Raw genomic sequence first — 27,830 nt, forward strand, 5'->3', positions numbered from 1 at the left:
TTGGAGTTCCCCGTTCTGTTTCAAAAAGCAAAAACTAGAAACCTTCTCAAAGGTGAATTCAGATTCTCAAATAGCCATTTTTGTCTTCCTGTGGGTTTAGATCACCTTTGCTAGGTAACGCTATACTGTTATCGCAGAACTAAATAGTTATTCTTTTGACCTCTGGTTTTGGCACAATTTTAAGTTTCCATACATTCTGCAAATCATCTAGACTGTAGCATCTCAAAAATTTGTGCTTATCCTACTGGCTTCCAGACTGTTTCATTTTCCTTACATGACAGCTTTTCGGTTAAGCTGGAAACGAGAAGTGTTACATTAGAATTTTATGCGATTGGGGCAGAAAAGAAAGTTACAAGGGAAACACAATTCAACAAGACACCATAAATAATTTCTAAAGTAAATCCAGCATTCACGGAAGGTGCCTCATTGGCCTATACAAGTTCATCTCGACTCAAAGAGGAACTATGAGTAGAACTGCCACTGCTCCTGCGCTATTTTCAGCACAGACCTACCAATGGACTGCAGTACTTATGAGAGCAGGAGATACCTACTGCATGAGAGAGGTCAAATGACAGCACTCTTCCATCAACTGAGAAATAAGAGCTGGAATTTACTTTGCTAAGCAGTTTTACGCAGGCTATAACAAGTGGCATCCACAAAGAGATGAGAAACTCCTAATGCAGATCTCTTGGCAACATCAAAACTGGCAGGCCTGAGCACTTCTGAGTTCTGGAGCCAGCGAAGCTCCCTGTTGCCATTCGCATTCAGGGGTGACGTCCAGGTGTGTGCTAGTCTTCCAGTCCTCCTTCCATTCAGCTGCCTTAATTTTCTTGGAAAGAGATTGACTATGCTGATGGGAAGGAAACCTCCACACATGCCAGATCCTCAGCCTGGACAACTGTAGGCCAGTATGCTAGGCTGTGCTGAGGCACATACCCAGCTGCTCCCACAGACATGGCCACCAAGGCCTTTAGACAGAGCTCCTGTTTTATAGACCCCCCTCCTTCCTACCCCAGGGTGTTTGAAAAAAAAAAACCAAAAGAGGCAAGCAGCAAGTCTTTAGGTTCCCAGCGCTGCCTCAGAACACCAGCTAGGAACTTAGGTATAGAAGGGGAGGGTGGTACTGGAACCGTTTCTCCTGGCAAGACTAGCCTGGCTCCTTGTTGTAACCCTGCTTATTGTAAATTCTCAAGGAATTGCTTTTAAACCCCTCCAGGTATTTTGGTACAGTATTTCTTTAATCTCAACACCACTGAGATCCCCTTATGAGCAGTTTGTGAGATGCGCTCTTTCATGCATTTTGAGGATGTGGCATGGTTGGGAGTCATAAAGCATTGATAAAGAAACACCAGCTGCCGGGGGACACAAGCAGAACAATTCCATGCAACATGGATGAACCTTTGTCTAATCTTCACCTGGTTAAAATTTTCTTATTTGAAAAAAGGGAAAGGGAAAGGGAAGGCAAAAGCTGAACTGCCAAGCATCCCAAAGATAATGTAATTTGCTCTTGCATCATACACTACTGGAAAAAATGTAATTTCTTCAGACACATAGTTCATGAACTGTTTAAGAAGCCTGTGAGTAAAACAACTGAAAAACACAAGTGCAAAAAATTCAGGTATAATACTATAAAACAGCTGAAAGATAGTTTTCATAGATAATTTCTCTGGAGCTAATGAACGGTCTTTTAGCATACAGGCTAGCATAGTTTTTAAAGCTTTTTAGATCTTTGTACATTCTATAAATAGCGTAGGGATTTATGGTTAAAATATTGTATGTTTGATCATGTAATGGATCTTAGACCATTAACTTCCTAATGCAAGGAGAGGGTGTGCATATAAATGCCTGTAACACACAGAGAATATATAAAGAGGTGTATGCATATATATATATTTATATATGTATCAAACATGCAAAACACCCAGTACAGTAGAGACCGTTTGCCCATTCACTAGACAACAAGTAATGCAGGGTTAAAGCTGTTTCGTTCCTCCTCCTATACAAAGATACGTTTGCTTTTTCATAATTTCTGAATAAAATATCTTGTAGCTATTTGGAGCCTAGAAGATATCAGCAGAACTAAAAACCTTAAAGCGATGCAGCTCTCTGTTTGAAATCATAATCATTTTTCTCCAGTTCTTAAATACATTACAGCAAGCCTTCAGCCACACCTGCTGCTACAGCAGCTAGCTCCCAAAAGTTGGTACTTGACATGGTATGAAGGTATGGTGTCAAGGCGTGAAGGACCGGACAGATCTCGTGCTTATTGATATTAAATCCCATCCAAACAAATGTGTTAGCCAATGTAAAATCATTCTCTAAGCAGAAATTAAAACATTCCCCTAACCAAGCAATCAGTCTTCAACACGAAAATCCAAAATACTCTCACACATGCACCTTTGTTAACATCCCAAAGAAAAGCTTCAGCTAGGTAGGCAATCATAAACAGAGGGCTTTCAGGAAAACACCAACTCTCACATGATACAGGGGTAAGTACTGACTTGTATATGTGTGTGTCTGTCTCTCTGCCATGCTTGTCTTTAGGATTATGGGAGTATGACTTTGTTTCTTGTTAATGCACTTTAATGTAATGTTGTACATTTATTTACGCTTAGATTTTCTTGTTTTTTAATGCTTTTCTAGTAAACTGTTGCAGATGTAGCGAATAAATATTTATTTGCTTGTCAAAAACCGTGGGTCTGAGAAAATAAGCTTAGGAAAAATAACTTTAGCACCCAGATTTAGAAAGTGGCTTTCACTTGCACATGCTCAAATAGCTATACAGAAGCAGAGAAGAAAAAAAAGAGGGGACACCAAGCTGACAGGCAGCCAGAATTTGATGTGGACAAGGGGACTGCTTTTCCCATGACTTACGGTCTGGCCAGTCTGAAAATGGAAATGGGCTCCCACTGTAAACAACCCTGAAGACTGTTCTAAAGCACCAACTAATTTAAAGTAATATTAATTTTGTGGTGCTCCATGTAGAAATTATTTTCCTTGTTCTCTAAAGAGTACTCCAGGTTTTGTTTGCAGGTAGTTTTATGAACTACTATGACTTACAAACCCCCCAAGTATTTTCTGTCAGTACTGACCTGTCAGCAAGCAGTCTTTACCATCAAGTAAAGAATCTAAAGAACCTTTAGAATCGAAAGCTCCTAAGAAAACATAGTTTAAGAATACATTTATGGCGGGGTTTTTTGGATCCTATGATGCCACAACTAAGACTGGCTCTTCAAGGTACAATCTCAAGGCTACACCCAAGTGAAGCAAAATTAGTCTTTTTGATGTTCCAAGAGCTACATTTTGCTATCTAGAAGGCTCACAGCTATTTGTGCCTAATTCTAAGTACCTCTGCTGAGAAATTTTTGAGAAATCCAAGTTCAGCTTCAAAAGTTTCTGTGTATTTACACTGAAAAGATTGTAGGTCTAGCTTACATAAACCCCCATGTTTGCATAAACAGATGACTACGTTTTCTAGGCTAGTTTAGTTAAACTGGTAAGACTTAAGGTGTCATCACCACCGCTATCCTGCTGGCCAGGTCAAGCCATATGCTGCTACAGGAATGAATATGGGTGGACTGAAATGACAGAATTTATTAGCGTGCAGTCAGCACATCCTTGTGACAGAAAACCAGAGTTAAATCTTTAACTCTGGTATTCTGAAAGAAAGGTGTCAGGCCATTTGCTGTGGAGGGAAACAGGCATGACCTGAGCTGCAGAGCTGTTGCTCCCTGCTGCTGAACCTGTCGAAGGAAGATAACCCACCAATATATGAAGAGGAAACAACTTTTGACAATAGCAGAGGCACTGCATATGAGAAGCAATGGCTTTGGAATATGATTTTAGCAGCCTTCTCAACGCTTCTGGAATAGATCTCATCTTTGTGCCAGGAGGAAATAGGCACATCTACTGCAAAAGTCAGGGCTCTTAAGAATTACCATCTTAGTAACAGTCTGTGAGATCAACCATCCTGCATTTGTCTGAGGAAGTATGAGAAGTTAGAGGCAGACAGAGTAAAAAGCTACTTACCTCTAGCTACATGCTGCTTATTCCTTCTCTGATCTCAGTACCTGCTTCATCAACTCCGCAACATTCCAGCTGGGAATTTTCCTCACTATCCCTAGATGAATGCTTTGGAGCAGTAAGAAATGATAGCTCTTGCTCTTCTGACTCTTCATCTACTACTGTTTCAGCAGTTTAAAGCCTTTCACTGGAAAATTTGAATCCACTGAAGAAGCGTATCTAGGTTTTAGTATTTAGAATTCTTAAATAGCAAAAGACTTTTCAGTCTTGCTTAGAAATGTGGTGTAAGATCTAGTGGTTGACAGTGTCAGACAAATTTTAAATACAACTTCTTAGCAGTGAGAGCAGAGAAATCTTTGCTGTTTGGGGTGTTTTATGAAAAAAATCTGCACATGACCTCAAAATAGTGTGAATCGCTGGTTCATCCTTTCCTTATGGATTCTTGGAAATACCAGAAGCTCTGCATAGCCTTTGTGCCTGTAACACCTGCAGCTCTCAACGAAGCTGAGGACTGTAATGAAACTCTAAGTTTTGTCTGGTTATGATCAGGACTAGACATTTTCTTCCTAGTGCATAATGTACCAAATGAATTCCTGTTTTGTTCCACATCCCACCCCATGTATTCTGGACTGGTCACAGCAAAGACACAGTAGACTAGGGCTTAATGCTTCAGGATGATACACAATTTCTCCTTTTTCCAAATTTTTTTTTGATCCATTACAATTGTATTTCTCAGACCTAGATCTTATCTATGCATTTTGAGTCAAGAATTTTCCCAAAATGAGATTAACAAAGTACACTATAAAAAATTATTTTTGTAGACTGTGTGTTTTTGTACATTCTGTATATACAGTTCTCATCTAACTTTCTGTTGTCCCTCTGCCTGCAGCATGCAATGGTTTCATCAAAAGAACTGAAGCATACTAGTCTTAATAAGATTAAACAGGAAAAAGCTACCAATGTCTGAGAAAAAGTCATGAAGTGTTACTCCTGTGCAAACATTTCCTGATAAAGTTGGTAGGATTTCGCTGTGAAGATCAGGCCTCTGAGCACTCTCCTGATACAAAGCTACTGAATGATGCAAATAGTCCATATAATTCAGGTTCATGTCATCATTTAAACCTAGACATATACATGTAAAGCCAATAATTGTCACCTGAATGAACCAGAGGGAAGGGTACTGTTTTTAATAATGAAGCACTGCATTCTTTAACAGCAAAACCTTTTTATTATTAACCTGTCTCATCCAGTGAATTTTAGAAGCTACTTTACTGTAGGATTAAGTTCACGGTAGACTGCACTTCCTCACAACAATCTAGATTTCTGACCAGGTGGCTCAACACTATTAAAAAACCCCAGCAACGCTGTTTGTTTTCACTTAGTATTTTATACACATGAAGTGCTGCTTTTGTAAAGCAACAGTTAGAGAACAAAATAAATACCTTTTTATTTCATTCTTTTACAAAGAGAAAATAAATATTCTTGAAATGAACATGTACACTTTAGCTAATGATCTACTTACAATTAATTGTAAAGATTCTTGTTGAGAAATTCAATTGCTGAAAGTGTTGCCTTTGACAGATTTACAGAAGAGCTGCCACTCTGAGGTCTGGAAGGTGGGGAAACAAAGACAACAAATAGCTGTGTGTGTAATATTTTTCCCCACTGGAGAATGAAGGATGAGATGCCTCTGAGTTCTACACGCCTTCCCCTTCAAGGAAGATTTTGAGTTCTTTCATGATGTTAACATGGAATTAACATGGACTGCTTACATGCTTTTACTTAATATCTCTCTCAAAGCGTAGGATTTATTTTCAATTGTTTTCAATGTACTTGTACCACAAAGAATTCAGGGACTCTGCAACCATCAATATTATGTAAAACAGCAGCACACATAAAAGCACATAGCCAGTTCTAAATGAAAACTGTGAGGATCAATTAAATATCATTCCAACTTTTCAAGGCCTGCTAATGAGAAAAACAGAGGATTCCTGAAGGTGCATTCGCCTTAAGATTATGAATAGAGTTTTGAGAATTGCACAGCAAAAGCCATGACTTTTATTATACAGTGCGTTGTGGGTAGAACTTCGTATTTTTCTTGCTTTTATCCTAGCTCCCATAACTGATCAAGTCTGAATAGCAGTTCTCCTCCCACACTTCCTACCAATACAATGTATTATTTGATAAGAGAAAGCATTTGTAGAAAAGACTTCTAGAAAAGAAGCAATATCCAAACAAAAACATTTACCTTTAAAGAGACAAAAGAACATGATGTCTGTGAGTAAAGCAATGAATGCCTTCTCTTTCTTCCTGTATACCCTAACTGCTGCATTCTGACCATGACTACCAAAATCCTTCAGTGAAAGCTTTAGCACCGTGACAATGTCTTCAAATGTTTGCAACTGACAATGCTCTTTGTAGGTACAGAAACCCCTTAAAAAGAAAAAAAAAAGTTACACCAAGTAAAGAGTAAGGATTCATTGTAAGTAAGTTACACCAAAGAAGAATAGAAGTTATTATGAATGTATTTACACAATTGTTAAAGTACACAAATACAGTGGTAGTACAAATGAAGTGCTCTGAGATACTGGTTTCCAATACACAGGTTTATATAGACAGTCTATTTTCCACATGATGGAATTTAACTATTATGAAGGACAAAAACTGCCTACAAGTGAGTACAATTCTAGAAGTCTGCAGTCAACTTTTAAGTATAGCACAGCAATCTAATTTTCCAGATACAGACAGAATAAAGAGGCTGCCTTTGTAAGTCCCTCTAACAGTATATTAACGACAGATATTTACAAGGAAAGCACAGTGAAGTGTAAAACTGTTCAAATGGTAGTGCACATGCCTAAAATACTGAAGTTTATAGTAACTGAGGAAATAATTATCTTATGCAAACTTATCCATGGATCAAACTCGTAAGCTTTTCCACTACACTCTTCCCAAACACAGCTTTCCCCAGTCAGACCCAGAGTACACACAAGCAAGTAGCTAATGTTCTGAAAACATCCAAAGAAGAGTGACTAATAATATGTGGACCTTCGAGAGGGGCAAAACAGAATTCATAGACACTAAACCAATAAAAATTACTTTTCATAAAACTCTGAAGACCAGTAGGCCTTTAAAAAAAATTTGGTTTTCAAGCAGGGAAGAATTTCTCAAGATACCTAACTGTTCAAACAAAGTCTCTGTATATACTTTCCATTTCCAACGTGGAACTTCCCATTACTTCAGTCACACTAGTATAAACAGTACTTCTGATACAGTTCTGAGTACTTTTTATTTTATGAGATCATTTAAAGTAACAAACAATACGAACAATCTCCCATATTCCATAACCAACAGGTGCTAACAACACCTGCAATATTTTTTTTGGACAACCTAAGCACGTTGAGTCATCCGTTCCTAGCTACTCAGGTTGAATAGTTAAGAATTAAATACGGTATGTACCTGAATTGTGGAAATTCTCAGGACTTCACAGCAAGAATAGGTTGATTTGGTTTTGTTTGGGTTTGGGTTTTTTGGGGTTTTTTTTTTGTTTTTTTTTTTATAAGAACTCCTTTTTTGAGTCGTGGCATGAAACAGAAGGCCTGAATCAACTTATTTATTTTTAAACATAGATGCTGAATGAAACATTCAAATTCACTGAAGACTCAGTAGCAATGTGTATTTTCCACTTGCAATGCCCTCCAAGCTAACCAGCCTCAGAGTGCAGGAAATACAATTTTACCAATAAAAACAATGTTTGAAACTATCCATTTACCCAAACTAAGCAGAGAGATAAGACAAGCTTTCAAATTCTAAATCCCTCAGATGCCAGTCTTTCACTTTGTCCTTCATATTCTTTACAAAACAAGAAATCCATTATCACCTTCTTTACTAAAGTCTCTTCTGCAGGGTATTTAGTTCTCTTTTATGAAAAAGAATGAATACTAAAAATCCCTTTGTGTTACACAGAAAGTTAAATGTGAATGAAGACAGCAAACAGCAAAGTAAAATTCTAAGAGTTTTAAAAATTTCATGAGAAAACAATCTCAGAATGGGACCATACAAATAAGTAAACAGTTTAAATAAAGTCAGATAATTTTGATTCATTTACATGTTCCCTGCCAGACTATTTTTTTTAAAACAAGAAATTTCAAGTAATTGTCTTTAGGTTTATATTCTACATTTTTAAATCAGACAAAAGCAAGAGTTCCTTACAGAGAAATAAGCCAATAATTTTAGCAAAATGATACAAAACTTTCTTAAACCAAGTAAAAGATTTATAGTTACAGTAGAATAATAAAAAGGGGGTAAAGTCTGCCGCCTGTGGAGGGAAAACTGAAATGGCCATCCGAAAACAGGCGGTCAACTCTGTAAACCGTCTTTCTTTTCCAGCCCTGTTACCACAGGGTTCTCTTAAGGTCATTGGGTTTCTGGCAAAAGCGTCCTGTAATGGCAGCTGCTGGAGTCTGTCCATGTTCCTCCAAGTGCTTTTTAAGTCACATGGAGAACTCCAATTGTAACGTTTCCGCTCTAGTTTAGGGTATTTTTGCTAGTAAAGCCATTGGTAACATAGGAGATCAGCCATGCATTATCTGCCCTCCATGGCAAAATAATTTTCATCGGTGCACAGCAGACTGGAGAACACTGGTAGTTACCCGAGCAGGAATCTACCAAAGCCAAAAAACAAGACAACGTCAGCACATATCCTTACAGTCAACAAACAAGTGGCTCTCAACGTACTTTTAAATGATTGGCTGCCGAAAGTAAGGGAGTAAATTTAAAATCCAACAAGCTATACGATGTTTCACACCCACCTGCAGCTACATGAAGTTCCCTGTATTTTCCTCCTTTATTAGAAGTTAACATGGAAAATTCACCTTTCCAGCCATAGGGGGTGTTTTGAAGAAAAGTCAAGACAGCATAAACATGCACAGAGGAAAAAACAAACCAGATGAAAACACTACCTATGTCTAGAAATAGACTTGATGAATAATTAATTATGGGGGAAAAATGTCCAAATAAGAGGGCCAAAAAAATTTCATTATTTTCAATGGCTTTTCTTTTTTCATGGGACATTGTGTTGTTGCAAGACACTTCATTATTTCCAGCTCGACCCATTTCAGTAAGTGCAATGTTATTTCAGTAACACTTTCACATGCAAGTGAAAAATAACCACATATCACTGCAATTTTAAGAAGTGAGAAATGTCTGAGCAGTTGAATCAGTATTCAGTATTAATTTCAGTTGTAAACAGCTACAAATAGTAAAGCACACAGCAAAGGCCAACCAACGCAGACACAACCCTGAGCAGACCCGAATGTGCATGTCTCCAGCACACAAGCTTTCCAATGCAAAGCTTTGAGTTTGCTTTTTAATTATATTTTTGATTACAGTCTAACTATTGGACTTTAAAGTGTTAAGCTGCCATTTACAGTCGGATCTTTTTTAAGGTTACAAACTGTTTATGAAGCAGCTTGTGCACAGTCAGCCAAGCATACAAAGCAGGAGGGGAAAACGGAAGAGGAATGCAGGATTCTTCACCAACTAGAGGTACAGGATTAGTGCAAGCTTAAGTTTTATAGAGAAAGTGAGGCAGCAGACAGAGCTATACAACAGAATTTATTAAGGAACAGAAAAATCTCACAGCCTTTTTTAATGAGAAGCAAAGCAAAGAAGCTCCTGAAATACTTAAGAAAGCATCCTTCAGCCATTAAGGTTCAGATTCCAACTGAAACTTATTTCCCTGATTAAACCTCTTATTGCCAAAAGCAGAACAGACTAAAAAGCCAAAAGCTGCACACAGAAAGGCAGAAATTTCTACCGCACTGAACAGTGGAAAGGAGTTCTAAATACCCAGATCAAAGCCTGTCTACCACCAAGATGCTCATATTCAAACTAATCTCATTAGTATGTGAATATTTTTAAAATATAGATCTGAGTATTTTTAAAATGACAGCTCATAAGGAACAGAGAAGAATATAAACACTGAAAAATGGATACAGCTGTAGTAGAACATTCCATTCATGACAAGACAGAGCCTCATTTGAGTAATATAGTCAATTTAGCCTTCCTAAAAGTATTTTGGTTTTACAATTCTGAAGCAGATCTGGTTTTGAATGGATGACATATTGCTGCATGAACATCTCTGGAAAGACATGTAATTCTCAAAAAGCTAAAATTTTGACTTGGTTATTTTATTTTATTGTTGATGCTTGAACAACTTTAGGGACTTTTTAAGCTGCTCTTTTTGTCAACTCTGCTTAAGAGTCCAAGTGGAACAGCAGCAATAGTTCCAACTTTTGGAAGGACATTTACTTTTAAGTCAAGAGAATAACCAAAGCTCCCTCGAGCACCTGACCAGAAGGCACAGGTACAACTATGAGATAACGTAAGGAGAAGAAGCAAAGTCGGACGTTTCCAAAGATTATTTTTCCCCACCCCTTCCAAAGTTTTGGTGTCTAATGAGAAGCACTCACCCAGTGCTGCCTTCCAACGAAAGGAGACGAGCAGCTACTTGCCATGGTGTTCGAAAGGAATGCTATTCTGAGGTAGGGGAAAAGACAGCAATTTGTAACAGTTCCACTGCCCCAATATATTAAGATGTCTAACAAATATCCAACCTAAACCTGTAGTAGCAAACATATCTTTCGAGGAGCTTTGATTTCAGACTTCTAAAAGACATTTCTATCAATTTAAGAGATACGTAAAAGGAACAAATCATTATTCCTCAAAGAAAGCTGACAGGGTCAGAAGAACAATGCAGAATATGATGCCTATTAAAAGATAGATATATGGAGAAAGATTTGCTCATGAGGAGATGGAAAATGCAGGGGCATTGGAAGTATGTTGCTTTTCCTCCAGGGAAGTAGCACAACACTTGAGTTGTTCAATGCCATTGTTGGCTACAGTCTTCTAAAAACTTCTCCTGTCAAAGAGTCTTAAATATTTCTTTGTGCAGCATTCCAATTTTTTCTTCCAACTACAGAGAGAATACCTCTATTACCAGTGGGAGTTATGCACAGCTTTGATGGTTGAATGCTGAACATGCCACATTCAGGAAAAAAAATATTAAACAATTTACTGCATATCATGAACAGTCAGATTGAACCTTCTGTGAAGGGAAACGAAGGCTACTCACCCATAACTAGACTCTTGAGATGATCATTGCTTTCAGGATGCAGTCTGTGTGTGCAACGTGGACTGACAGAATGATTCAAAGTAGCGCCTACTGGAATGAATACTCATGATCTCCTTTACTACATTTCTTAACGTTTATAAAGCCCACGTAAAGGAGACTAACTGAACAATTCACTCACAGACCTTAAGAGCAGAAGGATCTTCTAACAGCTGGTATGATTTTATGTCCAGCACAGATCACAGCTCTTCACTGCACAGAGACCTGTAACTTAGGCTTACTTTAGACCTGAAGACACCACCTAGAAATGAATCCAGTTTTGATGCAAAAGCAAAGGGGACAGATGTTCTACTTCTAAAAGAAGTTGTTTCAGTGGCTAACTGCCTTCACTTAGACCTCAGTTCCACTTTTTTTTAAAATGTGAGTGGTTTTAATGTTAAGCAACAGGTTCTTCACATATGTCTTTTGCATAAATGTCAGTTCCTGTTAAAATCAGTTTCTAAAATACTACACCAACTAACTTAAGATGATCTCTTACCTTTCAGACAAACTTGAAAAACGCTGATTTGAAACTCTTGCATTGTACAACCTGTTTTCCCAAGCTCAATTTTTATGCCTCTTCTCTGTGTTACATACCGTTTTCCAACAACTTAAGATTCCGAGAACTGAACTAAGCATAATATTCCAGCATCTGTCTCATTAATGACATGAAATAATGTCTCATTTTCTGTTCATTACTATACCATACATAGATTCAAGGATGAAGTTACTCCCTTTTGTTATGACATCACACCAACCTCTCCACCATTACACCTAATGCCTCCTCAGTCATTGCTTATCACAGATATAGTTCCCACATACAAGACAATGGGCTCCACTCCATCATTCTAATCAGGCTTTGGAGTACTGCAGTAATGCACATTTTATTTGAATAGCTTTACCTGACTGCTCAACTCTCACTAACTTTCATCACCGTCAAACATCTCACAACTTGCAGGTTTGTAGCTGTTGCATTCGCTTCCATATAATCAAGAGAACTACTGAATAATGTGTGACATCAAATGTACATAATTTCCTTATAAACACCGAAGTTTCATGAACCATTTTGAAGACGTGCTAGCTATTATTCCAATAAACCCTCATTACTTAGTGTTACAAAGCACTAGTCTTTCTAATGATAATAATTTAGGTACTGCATGGACAATACCTTGGAGGTGGGGAATATACATGACACTTACTTTGCTATCCTTACCAATTACCATTTTTCTGAGTGTTAAATTTCTCTGGGAGGAACATACTTTCCATAAGAGAATTTTCATTCATATTAGCTACATTCCCAGCCTTAGTTTTCACTTTCAGATCGAACTAATCAGAACTCATTTTTTAAAAAAAGATAAAAATGCAGAGTCATCTTTAAGAACTCTACCTAGAAGTAAGCAGCTTTCATTATTTCTTTGAGTAACTTCTGCAAATCTCCATTGCCCAGAGTTCAACAGGCAGTAGCCCTTCCTCTAGATGACGAAAGGTGGGGATTGCAGATGCAGCATTGCCTTAGCAAACAAATGCATCCAAATAAAATAACAAAACTGATTTATCAAGTTATAAATAAAAAATGTAGTCCTTAACATAAGACATCAGTAGATCTGCATAGCAAACTTTGCTTTCTACCAGGAGTATGGTCTAAGCACTTCCTGAAACAAGAACAGCAGTGGCATATTTACTTAAGACTTACAAAGGAAACTAACACACTTGGAACAGGAACGGACAAACAGCTGCTGTTCTTTACTGTTCTCCTGGTAAGCGGTATAGATGATTTTCTATAGTCTTACACTTAGCCAATCAAAATTCTCCTTAATAACCTTGCCACGTGACCTGGATACTTGAGGTTTTCCTGACTAAGAACAAGCTATAAAGACAACGGGACCATGACTTTAATTGGTAACCTGGTTAACATCTAAGGATGCATTGTGATTATGGAAGAATTACTTCAACATTATGAAGACGGTAAGAGCACCAGCTATGAAAACTTGCAACAATTTGAGCCATCTTGCCTGCTACGGAGTAAGCAAGAACTGGGAAAATGAAAAGCAAATTTTCTCTAACGAGCCCAAGGGCAAGTGTTATAAAGTAAAGTCTAAGTAGATCCCTCTTGCCTTCCAAATCCGAGGCCCATGGGAAGCTGTTTAAATTGTACTACAATCGCACACTGTTATTCAGTCACCATGAGAGGAGACCAGCAGCAATTCACTGCCTGGATAAGAACTAAACGAAGACAACAGACAATGAATGATTGATTAATGAACTCACGAGAAGATCCCGATTAGGCTGCTGTTGGGATGGTAAAGAAGTCAACAGAGTGATCTGATCTCATGCTTGCACCACAGTATTAAAAAGGGCAGGTATGGAAATGCGCCATTAAGCCAGACTGTACTGTTGGCCCGTACCACAAATTATGTATCTGGGTATTCAAAGACTCCTCAAAAAACCCTGCAGTCCTACACAATCTCAGAGTATTCCCATTTTACAAGTTAGGCAGAACCAAAATGTATCTGCAAACCCACCTGGATTACTCATACTTTACAATGTTTAGGAAAGCGTATGTGCATGCTGAGCACCAAGTCAGTAATACAGCAAAAAAAATACGTACTCTCTCCTAACACAGTCAAGTAACACCACTGCACTTATTTCTGTTACTTTCATTAATTATTTATCTGACTGGCCACAGATACAAAGTATCTGTGATTTGCTCAGAATGCCAGAGACAAATACTGGGCACACACACTTTACACGGAAACCATCTCTACAGTTGAGTAAACATTCAGGGGGAACTCTGTGTCACAGCCTCACCGAACAGCTGAGGTCGTGAGGGGCTCCTGGAGATCATCTAGTCCAATCCCACCACCCAAAGCACAGACAACTAGAGCAGGCCACTCAGGACAATGTCCAATTGTGTTCTGAGTAACTCAGAAGAGGGAGACTCCACAACCTCTTAGGTTCTGTTCCAGTCCTTGCCCACCTTCAGTGTAATAATGTTTTTTCTTATGTCTAAATGGAATTTCTTGTATTTCAATTTCTGCCCACTGTCCATTGTCCATTCACTGGGTATCACTGCCTGCACCTTCTTTACATCCTTCTATCAGGGGTTTATGCATATTTACAAGATGCGTAACTATGTGCAGTTCTACTCTCTTAGTTTTCATACCATTTACAAACTTCAGCCATAAAATACTTCAACACGAGAATTTCTGGTGGCAAGAATTGTACTTCAGTGAACAATTTAAACTGGCAAAAACTGCCACCAAAGCCAACACAGAAAACCTGACCGGCCTCCTACTCCCGTTCAGTCATTTCTGTGCCCGAACTGTTCATCCATTGTGGAAGGACAAACATTTATGCAGCTATATGGTGAAACAATTCATTCAGCTGAAAACCAACCCAAAAAATCCCACTTCACTTTTGTTACAGCAGAATTGTTTCTCCATTTCACCCTCAGTCTTCATTACAGATACCCACCTGGCTTCCATCTAAAAATGCACTCCCTCTAGCAGCAAGACGTCATGTGTAAGAACACATACTATGCCAAATAATTAATTTTGCCAATCAAATGATGAAGCCAAAAGGAACCGATTTAATTTTTATCAATATCCTCCATCAATGAGAAATGAATCCACAGCAAAAATTATGCAGTTAACTCCAGCACAGCATTGAAGTGTGATGGAGAAACCCCTAGGTGACTGCACCAGTCCTCAGAACAGACTGCTCTCCCAGTAATGTTGCAGTATACCTACAGTACAGATGACTCCCCATTCTGCAGGTAAGACTGAAGGCAAGCTGTACAGAGCCAGGCCACACACTACTTATGACAAGTCTGTGTGAATACCCTGAAAAATGGATGTTTCAGCTATAGCTTAAAGAGTTAAAAATGTATTTAAACATTGTCTGTCAGTCTTAAAAAGAAACATTCCTAAAATCTTTGTTAAGTCACTGTAACCAATGAGGATAATTTCAGTGCTGACTGTGGCTATGAATCACGCTCTGTCATTCCTCCTCCTGCCGTCCTCTTCAAATGAGCCTTCTGCGGCCTATCCATCATCCACATACGTGGCTTCTTATCTGCTCTGAATTACAGTACTGCACTACAGCATTTCTTCACTTTTACAGTTTTTGGTTCTTCACCAACTATTCCTTGTCTATTCTGCACCCACATTCTCTGCTCTGTTGATTTGGAAACATGACTCACAACTGCCTCTAACTTACTCTTGCTTCCTCACTGATAACAAATACAAGAAATCCAATGAGCAGAGGGGCTAAACACCGTAATTGTAGGTTAAAATGCTGTATCTCTACGATTGTGCATCACCTCATACACCAATGACTCTGTATTACCTTGAGCCTTTTCTGCTTATTGCTGCCAAAGTGAAAAATTTTTTTTTTCTTTACAGTAGTCTACAGCTACATCACTGTTTTAACTGTTAACATTCAGTTAAAACATCAAGTATTTATACAAGTCAACATCATCTGCAAAACCAGTATGAAATCAAATCAATTAGCTGATATGTTCTTTTGGCAAATTAACTTTATCAAATCACCCTCATTTTCCATTACACAGAAATCTTTTTTACCTGCGAAGTTGACATGCGAGAGGTATCTTGTCGGCCTGTTAAGTCAGATGATGAGATATTTACTGGGGCACCACGATGCAATCTCATACTCACTTTCCTTTCTCGTTCCATACCAGATACTGGCCGAGGAGAGGTATTGGCTGTGAGAAAAAACACAGTACATTCTCATAATGAGAAATGGGATTACAACGTGGTCACTGGAAAAACTGTATTCTCAGTGTTTGCATATTAAACTTCCACAGAGTCAAACAAGCGAAATCAAGGCCTTTGTTTTACATTCACAGAAATCTAAGTAGCAATCGGCAGGTAATGAGTATATCCAATTACTTTCAATCTACTGAAAAACAAGGGGGAGAAAAAACAAACAAAAACCCCAAACCCTTACCAGAGACAAATACCACTCAGGTACTCTAAGTCTAATTTTGAATTTCCAATGACCAGGAACAAACTGCAAAATTAGAGTAGTCTACAAGGTGCATCTATCCAGGTATCTGCTTGCTTACCAGCATGTGAGGTTGGGGTAAGAGGAGTAGGAGGAGCTACATCTTGTGTTCCTCTCAGCCTGCCAGAAGCAGTGGAGGGTAATCCACGCATAGCTGGATTTCGTGTATGTCTCAATCTTTCCTCTCGTTCTCGCCTTTCACGTTCAGCATCTTCAGCCGCTCTGCTGGCACCCTACGGGTCAAGGCTAGTGAACAACTTGGGGGATTACTGAGCTTACAACTACATATTTGGATAAAAATACTGAAAATAAAGAACTGGACAACCCATGAATTGAAATTTGCTAGGGCATGACTTTTGACAAAATTTCTAGGGAACTGCCATAAACTTTGTTCATGCAACTGCTGGGACAGTCTTCAAAATGCTAATGTACACATATAATGTTATGGCAGCTGGACACCTCCTCAACAGTTGCAAATGACCTGTGCTGAAGATCAAGGTGGGACCAAACGGTAATTTTGCAACCTAGCCTGATGATTTCCCTGAAGAAAGTATCTCAGAAGCCTTACACATTTAAAACCCCGTAACTTCAACCTAGCTATCATTCAACATCCACCTCATGGCTCCTGTATCTCCTGCTTTTCCTCATTTCATGATCTTTTTTTCTAGACAACAGAGCTTTGAGGAGGAAAAAGAGTCTTACAGTATCAGTTAAGATGCTCAAAACTGACAAAATATATATAAAAAAAACCCACAGAAAAAATAAATAAATTTAGAGAGCTACATCAGCTACTCACAAATTTCAGCATGTTCCAGTCAAACACATAGTCATAGGAGAACCCTTGTCGGTGGAAGAGGTTTCTGAATAATTGCCTTAGATAGGAATAGTCCGGTTTGTCATCAAAACGCAAAGAACGGCAGAAATTCAAGTATGTGGCAAATTCAGCTGTAATAGAAGAAAGCCGTTTTTTTCCCTTCAGCTTCACATTTGCTTTTTGTAATTCTGAATCACAAAAAAACCCCAAACCCAACCTTAAGCCCAACAGCAAATGTCCTAAAAGTAACAAAAAAAAAATAATGAGCTAATACTAGAAATCTACGGAAGGCAACATTGTAGCCCATCTAACAAGTCAACCCTGAATGGGAAATTCCTTGTCTATCACAGAGATCAAAGATCTCATTTGCCAACAGCAGAGAGGATCTATAATATTAAGAGTTCCTTAACCAGCAGGCTGGGGGTGCGTGTGTGTGGAAGAGGAGAGGTTTAAAACTACAGTTCCACAAAGAAAAGTTTTTTTTACCTTTCTTTCCTTTGAATATACTTAAACGCAATTCCTTGCAGGACATGGAATAGCATCTCTTTGTTGTTAAGTCACATGAAGATTTATGTCCGCTGCCTCACAAAACACACAAAAACTAGGGGACCACTATCAATTTCCCATGTAAGTCATGCTACAATTTCAAATTTTCAGACTAGTCTGAACACCTGTTTTTATGTGGCTCATGAAATATTAGTTACACAGCAAAAAAAAGAATATTGTTGTGAATTCAATGCCCCAGAGAAAGCAGCAGTATCAAAATACCAGATTTTAAGTTCAAGTCTTTCCAGCTGAAATGATGTATTAGTAATTTATGTTATGAAAGAATATCTAACGAAGAGCACAAGAAAAGTTAATTAGTCTTTCCTGCCTGTTAACCCCAGAGAAAAAACACAGTTAATGAACCTAAAGGAACACCTATGAAGGGACAGTTGAAACAGATCAAAGACAGTAAGTTTTCACACAACCCTAACAAAAACCATAGTTCTCATTACCATACCTGGCTGCTGAAGCCAAGAGTGTGGACAGAATAGAGACAGCACTCTTTGTGAAAGATCAGCAATATTCCCTGATGGCAGCTAACATTAACAAGTTTTAAAATTGATATAAGTACCATTTTGCAGGGCTCAAAACCACCTCATTATTACTGTGGCGTAAATACCAAACTGAGAAACAGAAAAGGTTTGAAGCACGATGCTAGGATATAGGAGGGTTTCTTACACCTCTCACAGATGCTGACCATCAGCAGACCAAACTACGTGAACCTGGAATGACAATTCTCAAGTGAAACAACTGCAATAGGTGCATCTGACTATGCAATCTAATTAATTCAAGAAACAGTATCCACACATATGAAGAAATGGGTAGTTTCTCAAAATGCTATTTGCTGTCAAGCGTTATCCAACCAATGCCAACACATGCACACAACACAGTGCAAATCAGATGTACTAAGCTACCCTTTGAATTGAGGGCACCTCAATGATTGTTTACTAATAGTTAAGACAAAGTAGAATTACAAATGGTCTATGAACAGAAAGATCCCAGTCTTGAAAGCACAGTATCTTTATCACAGAGATGCCCAATCATGGGCAGCGTTGTGGAAATTTAGAAAAAAAAAGAGAAAAAAAAAAAAAAAGAAAAAAAAGAGAGAGATATAGACAGATAGATAGATATAGAGAGAGAAGTAAAAAAGACTGGTAGAATTCAGTGTAAAGCAAAAAGAAATCCCACTAAAATATGAACATGTTAGGCCTCGTGCTGCAGAAAAGTAACTTACAAGGATATCCTTTACACAAAACCTCAATGGGTGTAGACATTTTCTTTTCACTGATACGTTCGTATTTCTGCCTCTTTGTTGCTGCTTTCAGTCCCTGCCAGGGGAGGGAGCCCAGGTTAAAATACATCAGTACATAGCCCAAGGACTCCAAGTCATCTCTGCGAGATTGCTCTACAACAGTATAAAAAAGTGGACTCATTAGGTTTCATTTTCTACTGGAAAAACAAAAAGACTGTGCAACAAGACTGTCATAAAAACCCTTTGAAAAACAAGAGATAGCTGAGAGTTACTATGCCCACGATAAACTCATCCAGTACAAGAAAAAGCCTATAATCCTTGCAATTATTAAAAAATGTGCTGATTCCTGAGAATTACAATCTGACGAAATCCCACCCAATCAAGAGATAAGAAGCCAAGCACACTGCACTGTTAAGTGCCATAAATAAGGACCATCTTCTATGCCTCATTAAAGCAACATCTACTTGTACTAAAATTATGTGCATTGACACTTTTAAAGTTTCTATTTATTGCTCTCCCCAGCTCACCGATTCCAAGATGAGTGTTGATGGATGCGTAACGGGCAGTTCCTGTTAAGTTTTTATTTTCACGATATGGAATATGTTGGTGAGTTCGAGCGTCTCGATACTTCTTTGCTAATCCAAAGTCTATTATGTAGACAAGGTTGCCTTTCTTCCCAAGGCCCATTAAGAAGTTGTCTGGCTTCACATCTCGGTGGATGAAGTTCTTAGAGTGAATGTATTCAATTCGACTAATCTAGATATAGAGGAAAAAAATGATCACTTGAGAGAGACTAGGCATACACTTTTTTCCTTATAAAAACACCAGCAACACTGTCTTAACGATAAAAGAGGTAATGCAACTTTTTACTGTAAAATGTAAGGGCATTAAAGAGAACATAATTTGGAAGACAAAACATAAACCTCTCCAGCTCTTTCCCTGTGTCTATTTTACATTTGTTTACAAAAACTTTCTTGGGAGAATTTCTTTTGTCTTTGAGCAGCACAACAGCTAATTTGCAAACAGCGCAAGTCTGGTTTTTAAAAATCAATTTAGACTTTGCAATCATTTTTGATAGGGCACTTTGTATTTAAGAGAAACAAAACCAATTTTGAGTCTTTTCTTTATTGATACAGGCCTATTCACCTCTACATTACAGAAACAACGTACTTGGTTCTGATCGCTCAAGAAATTTTAATATTCCAACATACTGCACTGTCAAGATCAACAAAGCAGTTTCCTACCATTTGGTCAGCGAGTAATAGGACTGTCTTGAGACTAAATTTCCTTGAACAAAAATTGAAGAGATCTTCAAGACTCGGTCCCAACAGCTCCATCACCATTACATTGTAGTCCCCTTCAGCTCCACACCACTTAATTGTGGGAATGCCCACTAGAAAAAATGAAACAGTTTATTCAGTATAACTATTTGATTTATACACAAATCTTCAAGGCTCCTAAGATGAATTCTAAGAGGGTCACGACTGTGATGTTTGCACTCACAGGGAAGCTTAATATTTTATGCAACCTTCAGCCATTCCGAAATGAAAAATTTGATCATTTCACTGCAGAACCAACATAAAATTACAGCAACAGAGGTCTAAAAATAGCCTTTTTCCTCCTCCCCAGAAACCTCCCAAACTTTGTGCTTGGCTTGTAGCTTGAACGTATTTAGTGTTTTTTGCTGGATTTGAACCTTAAGCATTTTAGAAGTATTAATACTCATGTAGTCTCCAAGATGTCAATAAGGAGCAAACTGGAAGTCTGAAAATAAAGACACTGACAAACCACCAAATATTATTACTGAAGAAGGCCTTAGAAATTAACTTCTTCATTTCAAAACCTACAAGATCACCATAAAATACATCTCTCTCCCATTTCAATTTGCAATGATTTATGACCCTTACTTCGCACTCATCTTTCTTCCTGTTCTGGTCTATTTGCTGTTTGGTGAATCTCTACCAAAGTGGAGCTGTTTATGAGACACATTATATAATCAGCTTGAAAGTGCTGAAACTAGCCCTGCTTTTTGGAGAAACTCAGGAACGTTATTTCACACAAAACTGTAGAATTGCTCAAATATTTTGAATTAAACCTGTATGTAAGTAGCCTTATTCAGAATCTCAAATGCCTTTACTCTGAGTTAATTTTATGCATTTTGGAAGTGAAATGGCATAATTTGCCCATTTTAAACTCTTAACTCTACTTGATATGCATTAATTTTTCCTGAATTCCCTTCACAGAGAAATCCTTATTCAGGTGGACACTTACCCTTCTGCCCCATGCCTCCGCAGCATTCCCCCTCAGAAAGAACCCGCCATCGTGGCCTTAGTAAGCCCATAAAGGAAGCATTTAACTCTATGAAGACTCTTCAGGTTACACGCAGGCAGCAATTGAATGAGGCAGGAATTAAAAAGTAACTAAATGCAAATTATGCATTATCATCCATTTCTATATGTATGATTTTGCATTTGAGAATGCATCTGCATTTCAGATACAGTGTGGAATATAGTCTTTATGTAAAGTATAGCCTCATTTAGGAAGAATTCAAGGGACTATGAAATAAAAGCAAAACTTAACTAAGTTTATGCCCCAGCACTGCATGGGAATCTTAGATTTGCAGAATTCCAGAATACATGAGTGAGTTATCCTAGCAGAGAACCATGCAGTAGCTACAAAGTTGTGCTACTCCTGTTCTCTAATAATGACATCTTATCTTTAGAATTCCCATAGGAAGGAAATATTTTTAACTCACAGAAGAATACTAACATATATAATAAAAAGTAACCTGAGTTTACTAAATTTAGAATTGTGCTACTATAATAAGCAGTCAGGTTAAACACTCCAGAACAGTGATTATCATCTTTCACTGACCCATGAAAAACAAAAGTCAATCAGTGTACTGCCAATTGGTTGTACGGGACCAAACTTTGTTCCATATATTGCTTGAGGTTTTCACATTTTAATATTCTGGGACCATGAGCAACACTGGGAGGATCTTAGTGGTTACCACGAAGTCTGGTAGCCATGGATTAAGAACTGCTCCTCTACATCCCTTGTAGAAGAGCTGAGGTACTGCTCTTCACCTACCCTGCCACCTTTTCCATTTCTCCTTTTGTCAAAAGAGATCGTAACCATTAAACACTTACAGGTCACACATACATCAAAGACATAAAACCAGTAAAATCTCAGAAGGAAAATAATTTGCTTGCCTCCACCCTGCATCATTTTGTAGATTTTACTCTCGATGTGGAGCTGAGGATGTTTGGTTTTCACACATTCCAACTTAATTGCAACCTCCTCTCCAGCAGCAATATCAGTTCCTAAAACCAGAGTAATTGAAAACATTGGTCATCACATTTTGGAGATGCATTTCCTTTGTCAAGACTGAAACAAAACAAGTATCAACAAACTACTTCTCAATGGCAAACACCCAGAGATTACAAAGTACTTTCAGCCATGATTGCCTAAAAATTCTTCTGAAGTCTTACAAATTCTTTCTAACAGACTAGAAGTTTAAAGGACAACTATTAGACCTTGTCGCACAGGAAGCCAAAACTGTTGCTATCCCTTTCCAAAAAAAAAACCCCAGTGCATCTTCTGAAGGGCACCTTTCCACTTCTAGTTTGCTGTGGAAGTGCTCAGGATGAATGTTTACAGGTGTGGCATGTATCCCTGCCAACCTAAGAAATGCTAGTAATTCAGATCACCTCCTCTTATGCCTTGGAAACAGACTACAACTTCCCTAAATCTCAATATACTCCAGACGTATTCTGACCTTATGATTCTATCCAGCTGGGAGGCAGACTATCCGGAATACAGAATTACATACAGTCCTCTCAAAAAAACATTTAAAAAATATAATTAAATTCTTGTTTCAGCATTCAGGTGACCAAGAAATTGGCTTACCCGTTCACTTTCAAAGTTTAAACATACATAGGGTAAAAGTGACATTCTTAAAAAAACCCGCTGTGTCAAGAAAATACATGCTCTCACAGCCAAGCAACTTAGGAAGCAGGATCTGGCTAAAGGAGACGTGTGATACTTTTTAGACATATTGCTGAGCCTCTCTACTTCCAGAATTCGGCTTTCTTCTGCGTTGCCTCATGGTTTAGGATCACGTGAAGTACATCACCTGCTGTTTGTTCTGATCCCCACTCTTAAAAGCTTAGCTTGAGGTCTGCTAGTTTTTGTTTGGAAAGAAACAGGAAACTAAGTCTGTACTCGCTTTCTGCACAATGTTCAAGATTTCATAGACTTCTACCCTACCTCGCTTTCCCTTTACTCTTTTCAAAGTTCAAAAACTCTTCTTGTTTATTGTACAGAAGTAATTTTTAATTACCCCTAATTATTCATTTCACTGATCTGTACCTTTTCCAGCTCTGTAATGCCCTTTTTTGAGTCACACAAAGCACTTGACAGAGGTCCACAATTACAATATTTTTCCTGCTTTCCTGTTTTTTCCACGTATGTTTCTTTGACCATTACAGAGTACTGAACTACTGTATTCACCTAACTACTATAACTGCAAAATCTTGTTTCTGAGGTTAAGGAGCTACTTCAGTGCTTTACAGCCTTGTCTATAAAGTCAGGCTAACCAAGCCTAACCAAGTCAGGCTAACGCCCCACACCTCAAAATGGGCACAACTCTTCACAAGGAACTAAGAGTGCATGGAATTATCCGTGAGTTCATGCAAGATTACACTGCTTTCTGCCCCCAGTTAATAAAATGTCTTATGTCTTTTTGTGTGCATGCAGAACATGGTCTCAACCGAGCAGGTCGTTTCTTGGGATAGTTATTCTTCCCAATAAGCCTTTATCACCTAAGATAGCCAAGATCCTTAGTCTAAACTCCACTTTTGTATAAACCCTCCCCTTCAAGACAAGAGATTTCATATTAAAAGAATGAAATTAAAATATTTTAGTCCGGCAAAACTGATGAGAGGGGAACAAAATTACAAATCATTCTTCCAAGCAATCCAGTCCTTGTCCCCAAATAGGGACTTCTGTCCCCGCTTAAACCTTGGGACAAAATTTCTAAAATAACTCTGTAGCCACCAAAAGCTTAGCTTCCTTTAAGGAAAACATACTAATATTCGAGAAGTAGCAAGAAGCAGTACTACGAGAGGAATTAAATTAGATATATTAAATTTAATTAAAAAGTAGTAACAAGCAGCATAATGAGAAGTCACCTTTTGTAAGTGAAAAAGAGTTGAGAGTTGTGAAAGTAATTTCTTTTAAACTGCAAAATCCTCTACTCTAAGGAAAGCCTTGAAAACTATTTTGATTAGTTTACAACCTAGAATTCATTCTTAAGAGAAAAATATACATAATGCAAAAATAATGAAAACACACGAGCTGCAGCGCCTTTGTGACTCATATCTATTTGACCTCATGGACTGAGCAACAAAACAAATACTCTGATCCCTGCCCTTGTCCATCTTATACAGTATTCAGAATACCTGGGAATCCATTTATTTTGTATCTTCCTCTGGAGGGTAACTTCAAAAGATGTAGCTACACTAAATTCCTAAATTTTATTCTTTTTTTAAATTTTTTTTTTAGTTGTACACACTCCTTTATTTACAGTATCGACTTATATTTCAGAATCCTGCCCCACAGACCCTGCCATTGTAAGCAAGCAAAGCTGGAGCCATTCAAAATTCCAGAAGATGGTATGAGGACAAAAAGAAAGAGGTATGAGGAGAATAAGAAAAAATAAGAAAGAGCTATGTTAGTAACAATGAGAGTCACTGGCTCCATATTCCAACGAACTGACTGACTGACTGAAAGTCCACGCCCCCTACTCTGAAACATCCTCAACACCCTACTAGCTGCATTAAAAAAAAAACAAAAATAGGGGGACCGGAAACAGGGAAAAATAATTACATCTCCCCTTTCAAAGCATAAAACTGAGCTGGAAATCTACACTGAATTAATCTACAGATTCACTAAGGTCTATCAGAAGGCACGTGTACTTAAGAATTTTAAGTTACTTCAAGGCACCTATGTCCTACTGTACAGTCTGAACAACCAAGCAGAAACTGTTTATTTAAAAAAAAAAAACCACCAACATTTCATTACCAGAAAAACCATAGATTTTTGAACACCTCTGTTTTACCATATAATGGTAGGCAAACCAAATGGGCCTCTACAAAAGGCTTCAGTTCTTGACAGACAGTAATTTCCCATGGAAAAAGAAACTCATGCCATTAGCTGGATCTTCCAGGCTTAAAATTCTCTGCTAGCTACTGGCTCAGGCACGACATTTGCAGCAAGCCCTAAAAGTAAATCAACCTGGCTACTTAGAGATAAAAAGAGGTCAGAAACGAAGGATGAGGAATCCTTATGCAAAATGCAGCACGGCAGTAGTACTAACACACAGAGAAATATTTCCTGTGCAACTTTTGGTGTGGCCTGTACACACGCAAAGATAAAAGTGACAAATAAAAAAACGTTCAATTTACTTACGCTTTGAATTTATACTATAATATAAACAGACTTACCAGAGCAGTAGTCAAATGCTGAAGTAGGAGTTTCTCACATCATCTAAGATTCTTCAGATTTTAACTGCTGTCTTATTCTCCACCCAAAATCCCAACGGTAGCTAGTAAGGATTTTTGCACAAGCTTTGCCACCACCTTTCCCACAACAGCCTTCAATCTTTTATGCAAGCATTGCAGAGAGAAGGAATCATGTTCTCTGCCTCTAGACAACCACACACCTTCAGCTAGAAGCATGGATTTTTCATCACGCATATGATCTATATTACAGACAACCAGTACTTCACTATCTGTAAACAAGCAGCTTTAGCTAACAAATTATTTTGGAATGCCAGCTGTGCACTGGAAGAACCTCTCATACTGCCTACACTGCCAAACATAACATACGCATTAGCTAGTGAGGTCGGTTTTACCCTCCAGACATTTGCAGTTAACCTACCTTAGCCCCTGCAAGTTCCACCTCTTCCCCCTTTCTGACTTGTTATGTTTCATAAGTTGCCACAATTTTCAAAAGCAGAGTACTCATTTCTATGTGGCAGGACGTAAAACTCATATTTCTCTGGATTTAACCCATTCCTCATGGTTTGAGAGTTTGCAGAATATATCGAGTATTTTAGAAATAGCTGCTGTCAAAGCCTGTCATACCCACCACTGCTTGTCATAACCATAAGCCGTGGAGGCATTATGACAGAGCTACACAAGCCGACACGCAAGACAATGCCAATCCTGCAAATTTTACAGTTGTACAGAAATCACGGTAGGAGAATAAGGTATATGCAGTAAGACATCGGGGCAACGTCCAAGCAACAGGATAGCCAAACTATGATGATTCCTTGAAGGATCTGAGGGGTTTTTCAACTGCAACCCAGTCATCCATAGTTGTGTAATTCTTTTTATTTTAGGCCTCGGAGAAGAAACAAAGATTCCTGTGACAGCAATTTTTCTTAGTCCACTGCTGTAATATTAAACCCTGCTGCACAGGTTTATTTCCCAAAACATTTTTCTTAACGTGGTAGTTTGCTTTGTTCGGTTTTTCCTTTCCCCCCTCCAAAAAAAATGAGGAGATTTATACCCTTATTCCTGTTTTATAGACGAGAAGATTAACCGTGCCCAAGGTCACAAGCAACAACGGGAAGAGGCAGCTAAACAAGCCAGAATTCCCGATTTCCCCACTGTCCAAATTAGGACATGATGTCAAGGAAATACTAAATTGATGTTGCAGGGCCCCCCTGGCGAGGTACTCCGTACCGGAGGGTGTTTCGGGGCAGCAGCGCAGCCTGGGCCCCGCCGGGGTGAGCCGAGGTTCCGCGGGCGCCGCCAGGCCGGCCTTGCCGGGGCTGAGAGCGGGCCCAGCAGCGAGCGGCGGCCAGCGCGGCCCGGCCCCAGCGCTCTCCAGGGGCCCGCCGGGAAGGGCCCCGGCGAGCCGCCCGCCTTACCGAGGTAGATGTCCCCGAAGGAGCCGCTCCCGATCTTTCGGCCCAGCCGGTACCGGTTCCCAACCCTCAGCTCCATGGCGGCCGCTCGGTTCGTCCGCGGCCCGGTTCTGTCACTATGCCCGGCCTGCCAGCTCGCGCTCTGCCGCCTCACAGCTCTACAGCTCCCACCGCCATCGCGGCTCTGGTCCCGCCACTCGATATTAGCGAGACGGGCAGAACTGCCGCCGCCGCTCCCGGGAAGGATGGACGCGGATTCCCCCCTCAGATCGGCACCTCAGCCGCCCCGGCCCCGAGCCGCCATGCTGGTGACCTCACTTCCTTAGCAACGCGGGCGGGGCGCGCTGCGGGGGGCGCCCGGGCGCGGCCCCGCCTCACGCGCCTGGCGTCTTCCCGCGCCCGCGGGGACGGGCTGCTCGCGGGGCACCGGCCATCGCTCTCGGTGCCGGGAGCGGGGCCGCATCTGCCTGGGCAGCCGTCGTGCTGCCGGCCGAGGAGGCTCGCATGGCCGAGGGGCGCTCAGCGACTGGGCCTGAGGTGTGACCCCGTGCATTTCAGGGGAAACCCGTGTGGTTCCCGGTGGGGAGAAGCGCTGGGGCCTCCGCTGCCTGCTGCGGGGAGCGGGAACTGTCTGCCCCGGCTGCAGCGGAAGAGGAGTGCAGAGAAAATACGTTTCTGTTTGCACGTTTTCGCCTTTTCTGGAGACAGCGCCCCTTGAGAGCACCTCCTTGGTGGGGCAGCGGCGTCTTCCACTGGATGGCTCGAGGTCACGTCTCTTCATGGAACGCGCGGCCTGTGCCTGCGGGCGGGGAGGCAGGTTTCAAAGCCGGGAGCAGGCCGGCGGGCTGCGATGTGAGTGGGCTGGTGGCACCGAGGGGTGTGTGGCAGAGGGAGGGTCTCAGCTGGTGTCTAGGCAAAGAGGGCCCGTGTACCCTGATACCCTGAGTGTCCAGTTGTTTCACATGTAATCCTGCAAGGGGGAGTTTTTCAGTGTCTTGAAAGTGCGTAAAACTGCATAAGCCTGCATCTGGGACACTTGCTTCCTGCCAGTAATGTTACTGAGATG

The 27,830-nt window shown here is 39.7% G+C and overlaps 1 protein-coding gene across 6 annotated transcripts; it reads right to left on the reverse strand.

Annotated features, from left to right (window-relative positions):
• Window positions 1-5,796: 5,796 nt before the first annotated feature.
• CSNK1D (casein kinase 1 delta) lies at window positions 5,797-27,087 on the reverse strand. Of its 6 annotated transcripts, XR_008745994.1 has the most exons (11): window positions 26,768-27,085; window positions 22,041-22,151; window positions 20,073-20,221; window positions 19,356-19,584; window positions 18,811-18,981; window positions 17,013-17,161; window positions 16,278-16,449; window positions 15,775-15,914; window positions 10,494-10,560; window positions 8,832-8,894; window positions 6,531-8,684 (listed from the first exon to the last, which is right to left on the reverse strand). XR_008745994.1 is itself a non-coding variant. In XM_055797040.1 (10 exons), exons 1-9 carry the CDS (start codon window positions 26,841-26,843, stop codon window positions 10,528-10,530), a joined length of 1,230 nt encoding a protein of 409 aa, XP_055653015.1. In that variant the 5' UTR covers window positions 26,844-27,085; the 3' UTR covers window positions 6,531-8,684; window positions 10,494-10,527. The 6 variants fall into 6 exon arrangements, 5 of the variants coding, with proteins under 5 accessions (XP_055653014.1, XP_055653015.1, XP_055653013.1 ...); XM_055797040.1 differs by lacking the exon at window positions 8,832-8,894; XM_055797039.1 differs by lacking the exons at window positions 6,531-8,684; window positions 8,832-8,894; window positions 10,494-10,560 and adding an exon at window positions 5,797-6,456.
• Window positions 27,088-27,830: the final 743 nt, after the last annotated feature.

Source organism: Falco peregrinus, chromosome 2 (assembly GCF_023634155.1).
Source record: "Falco peregrinus isolate bFalPer1 chromosome 2, bFalPer1.pri, whole genome shotgun sequence".
Taxonomy (NCBI): domain Eukaryota; kingdom Metazoa; phylum Chordata; class Aves; order Falconiformes; family Falconidae; genus Falco; species Falco peregrinus.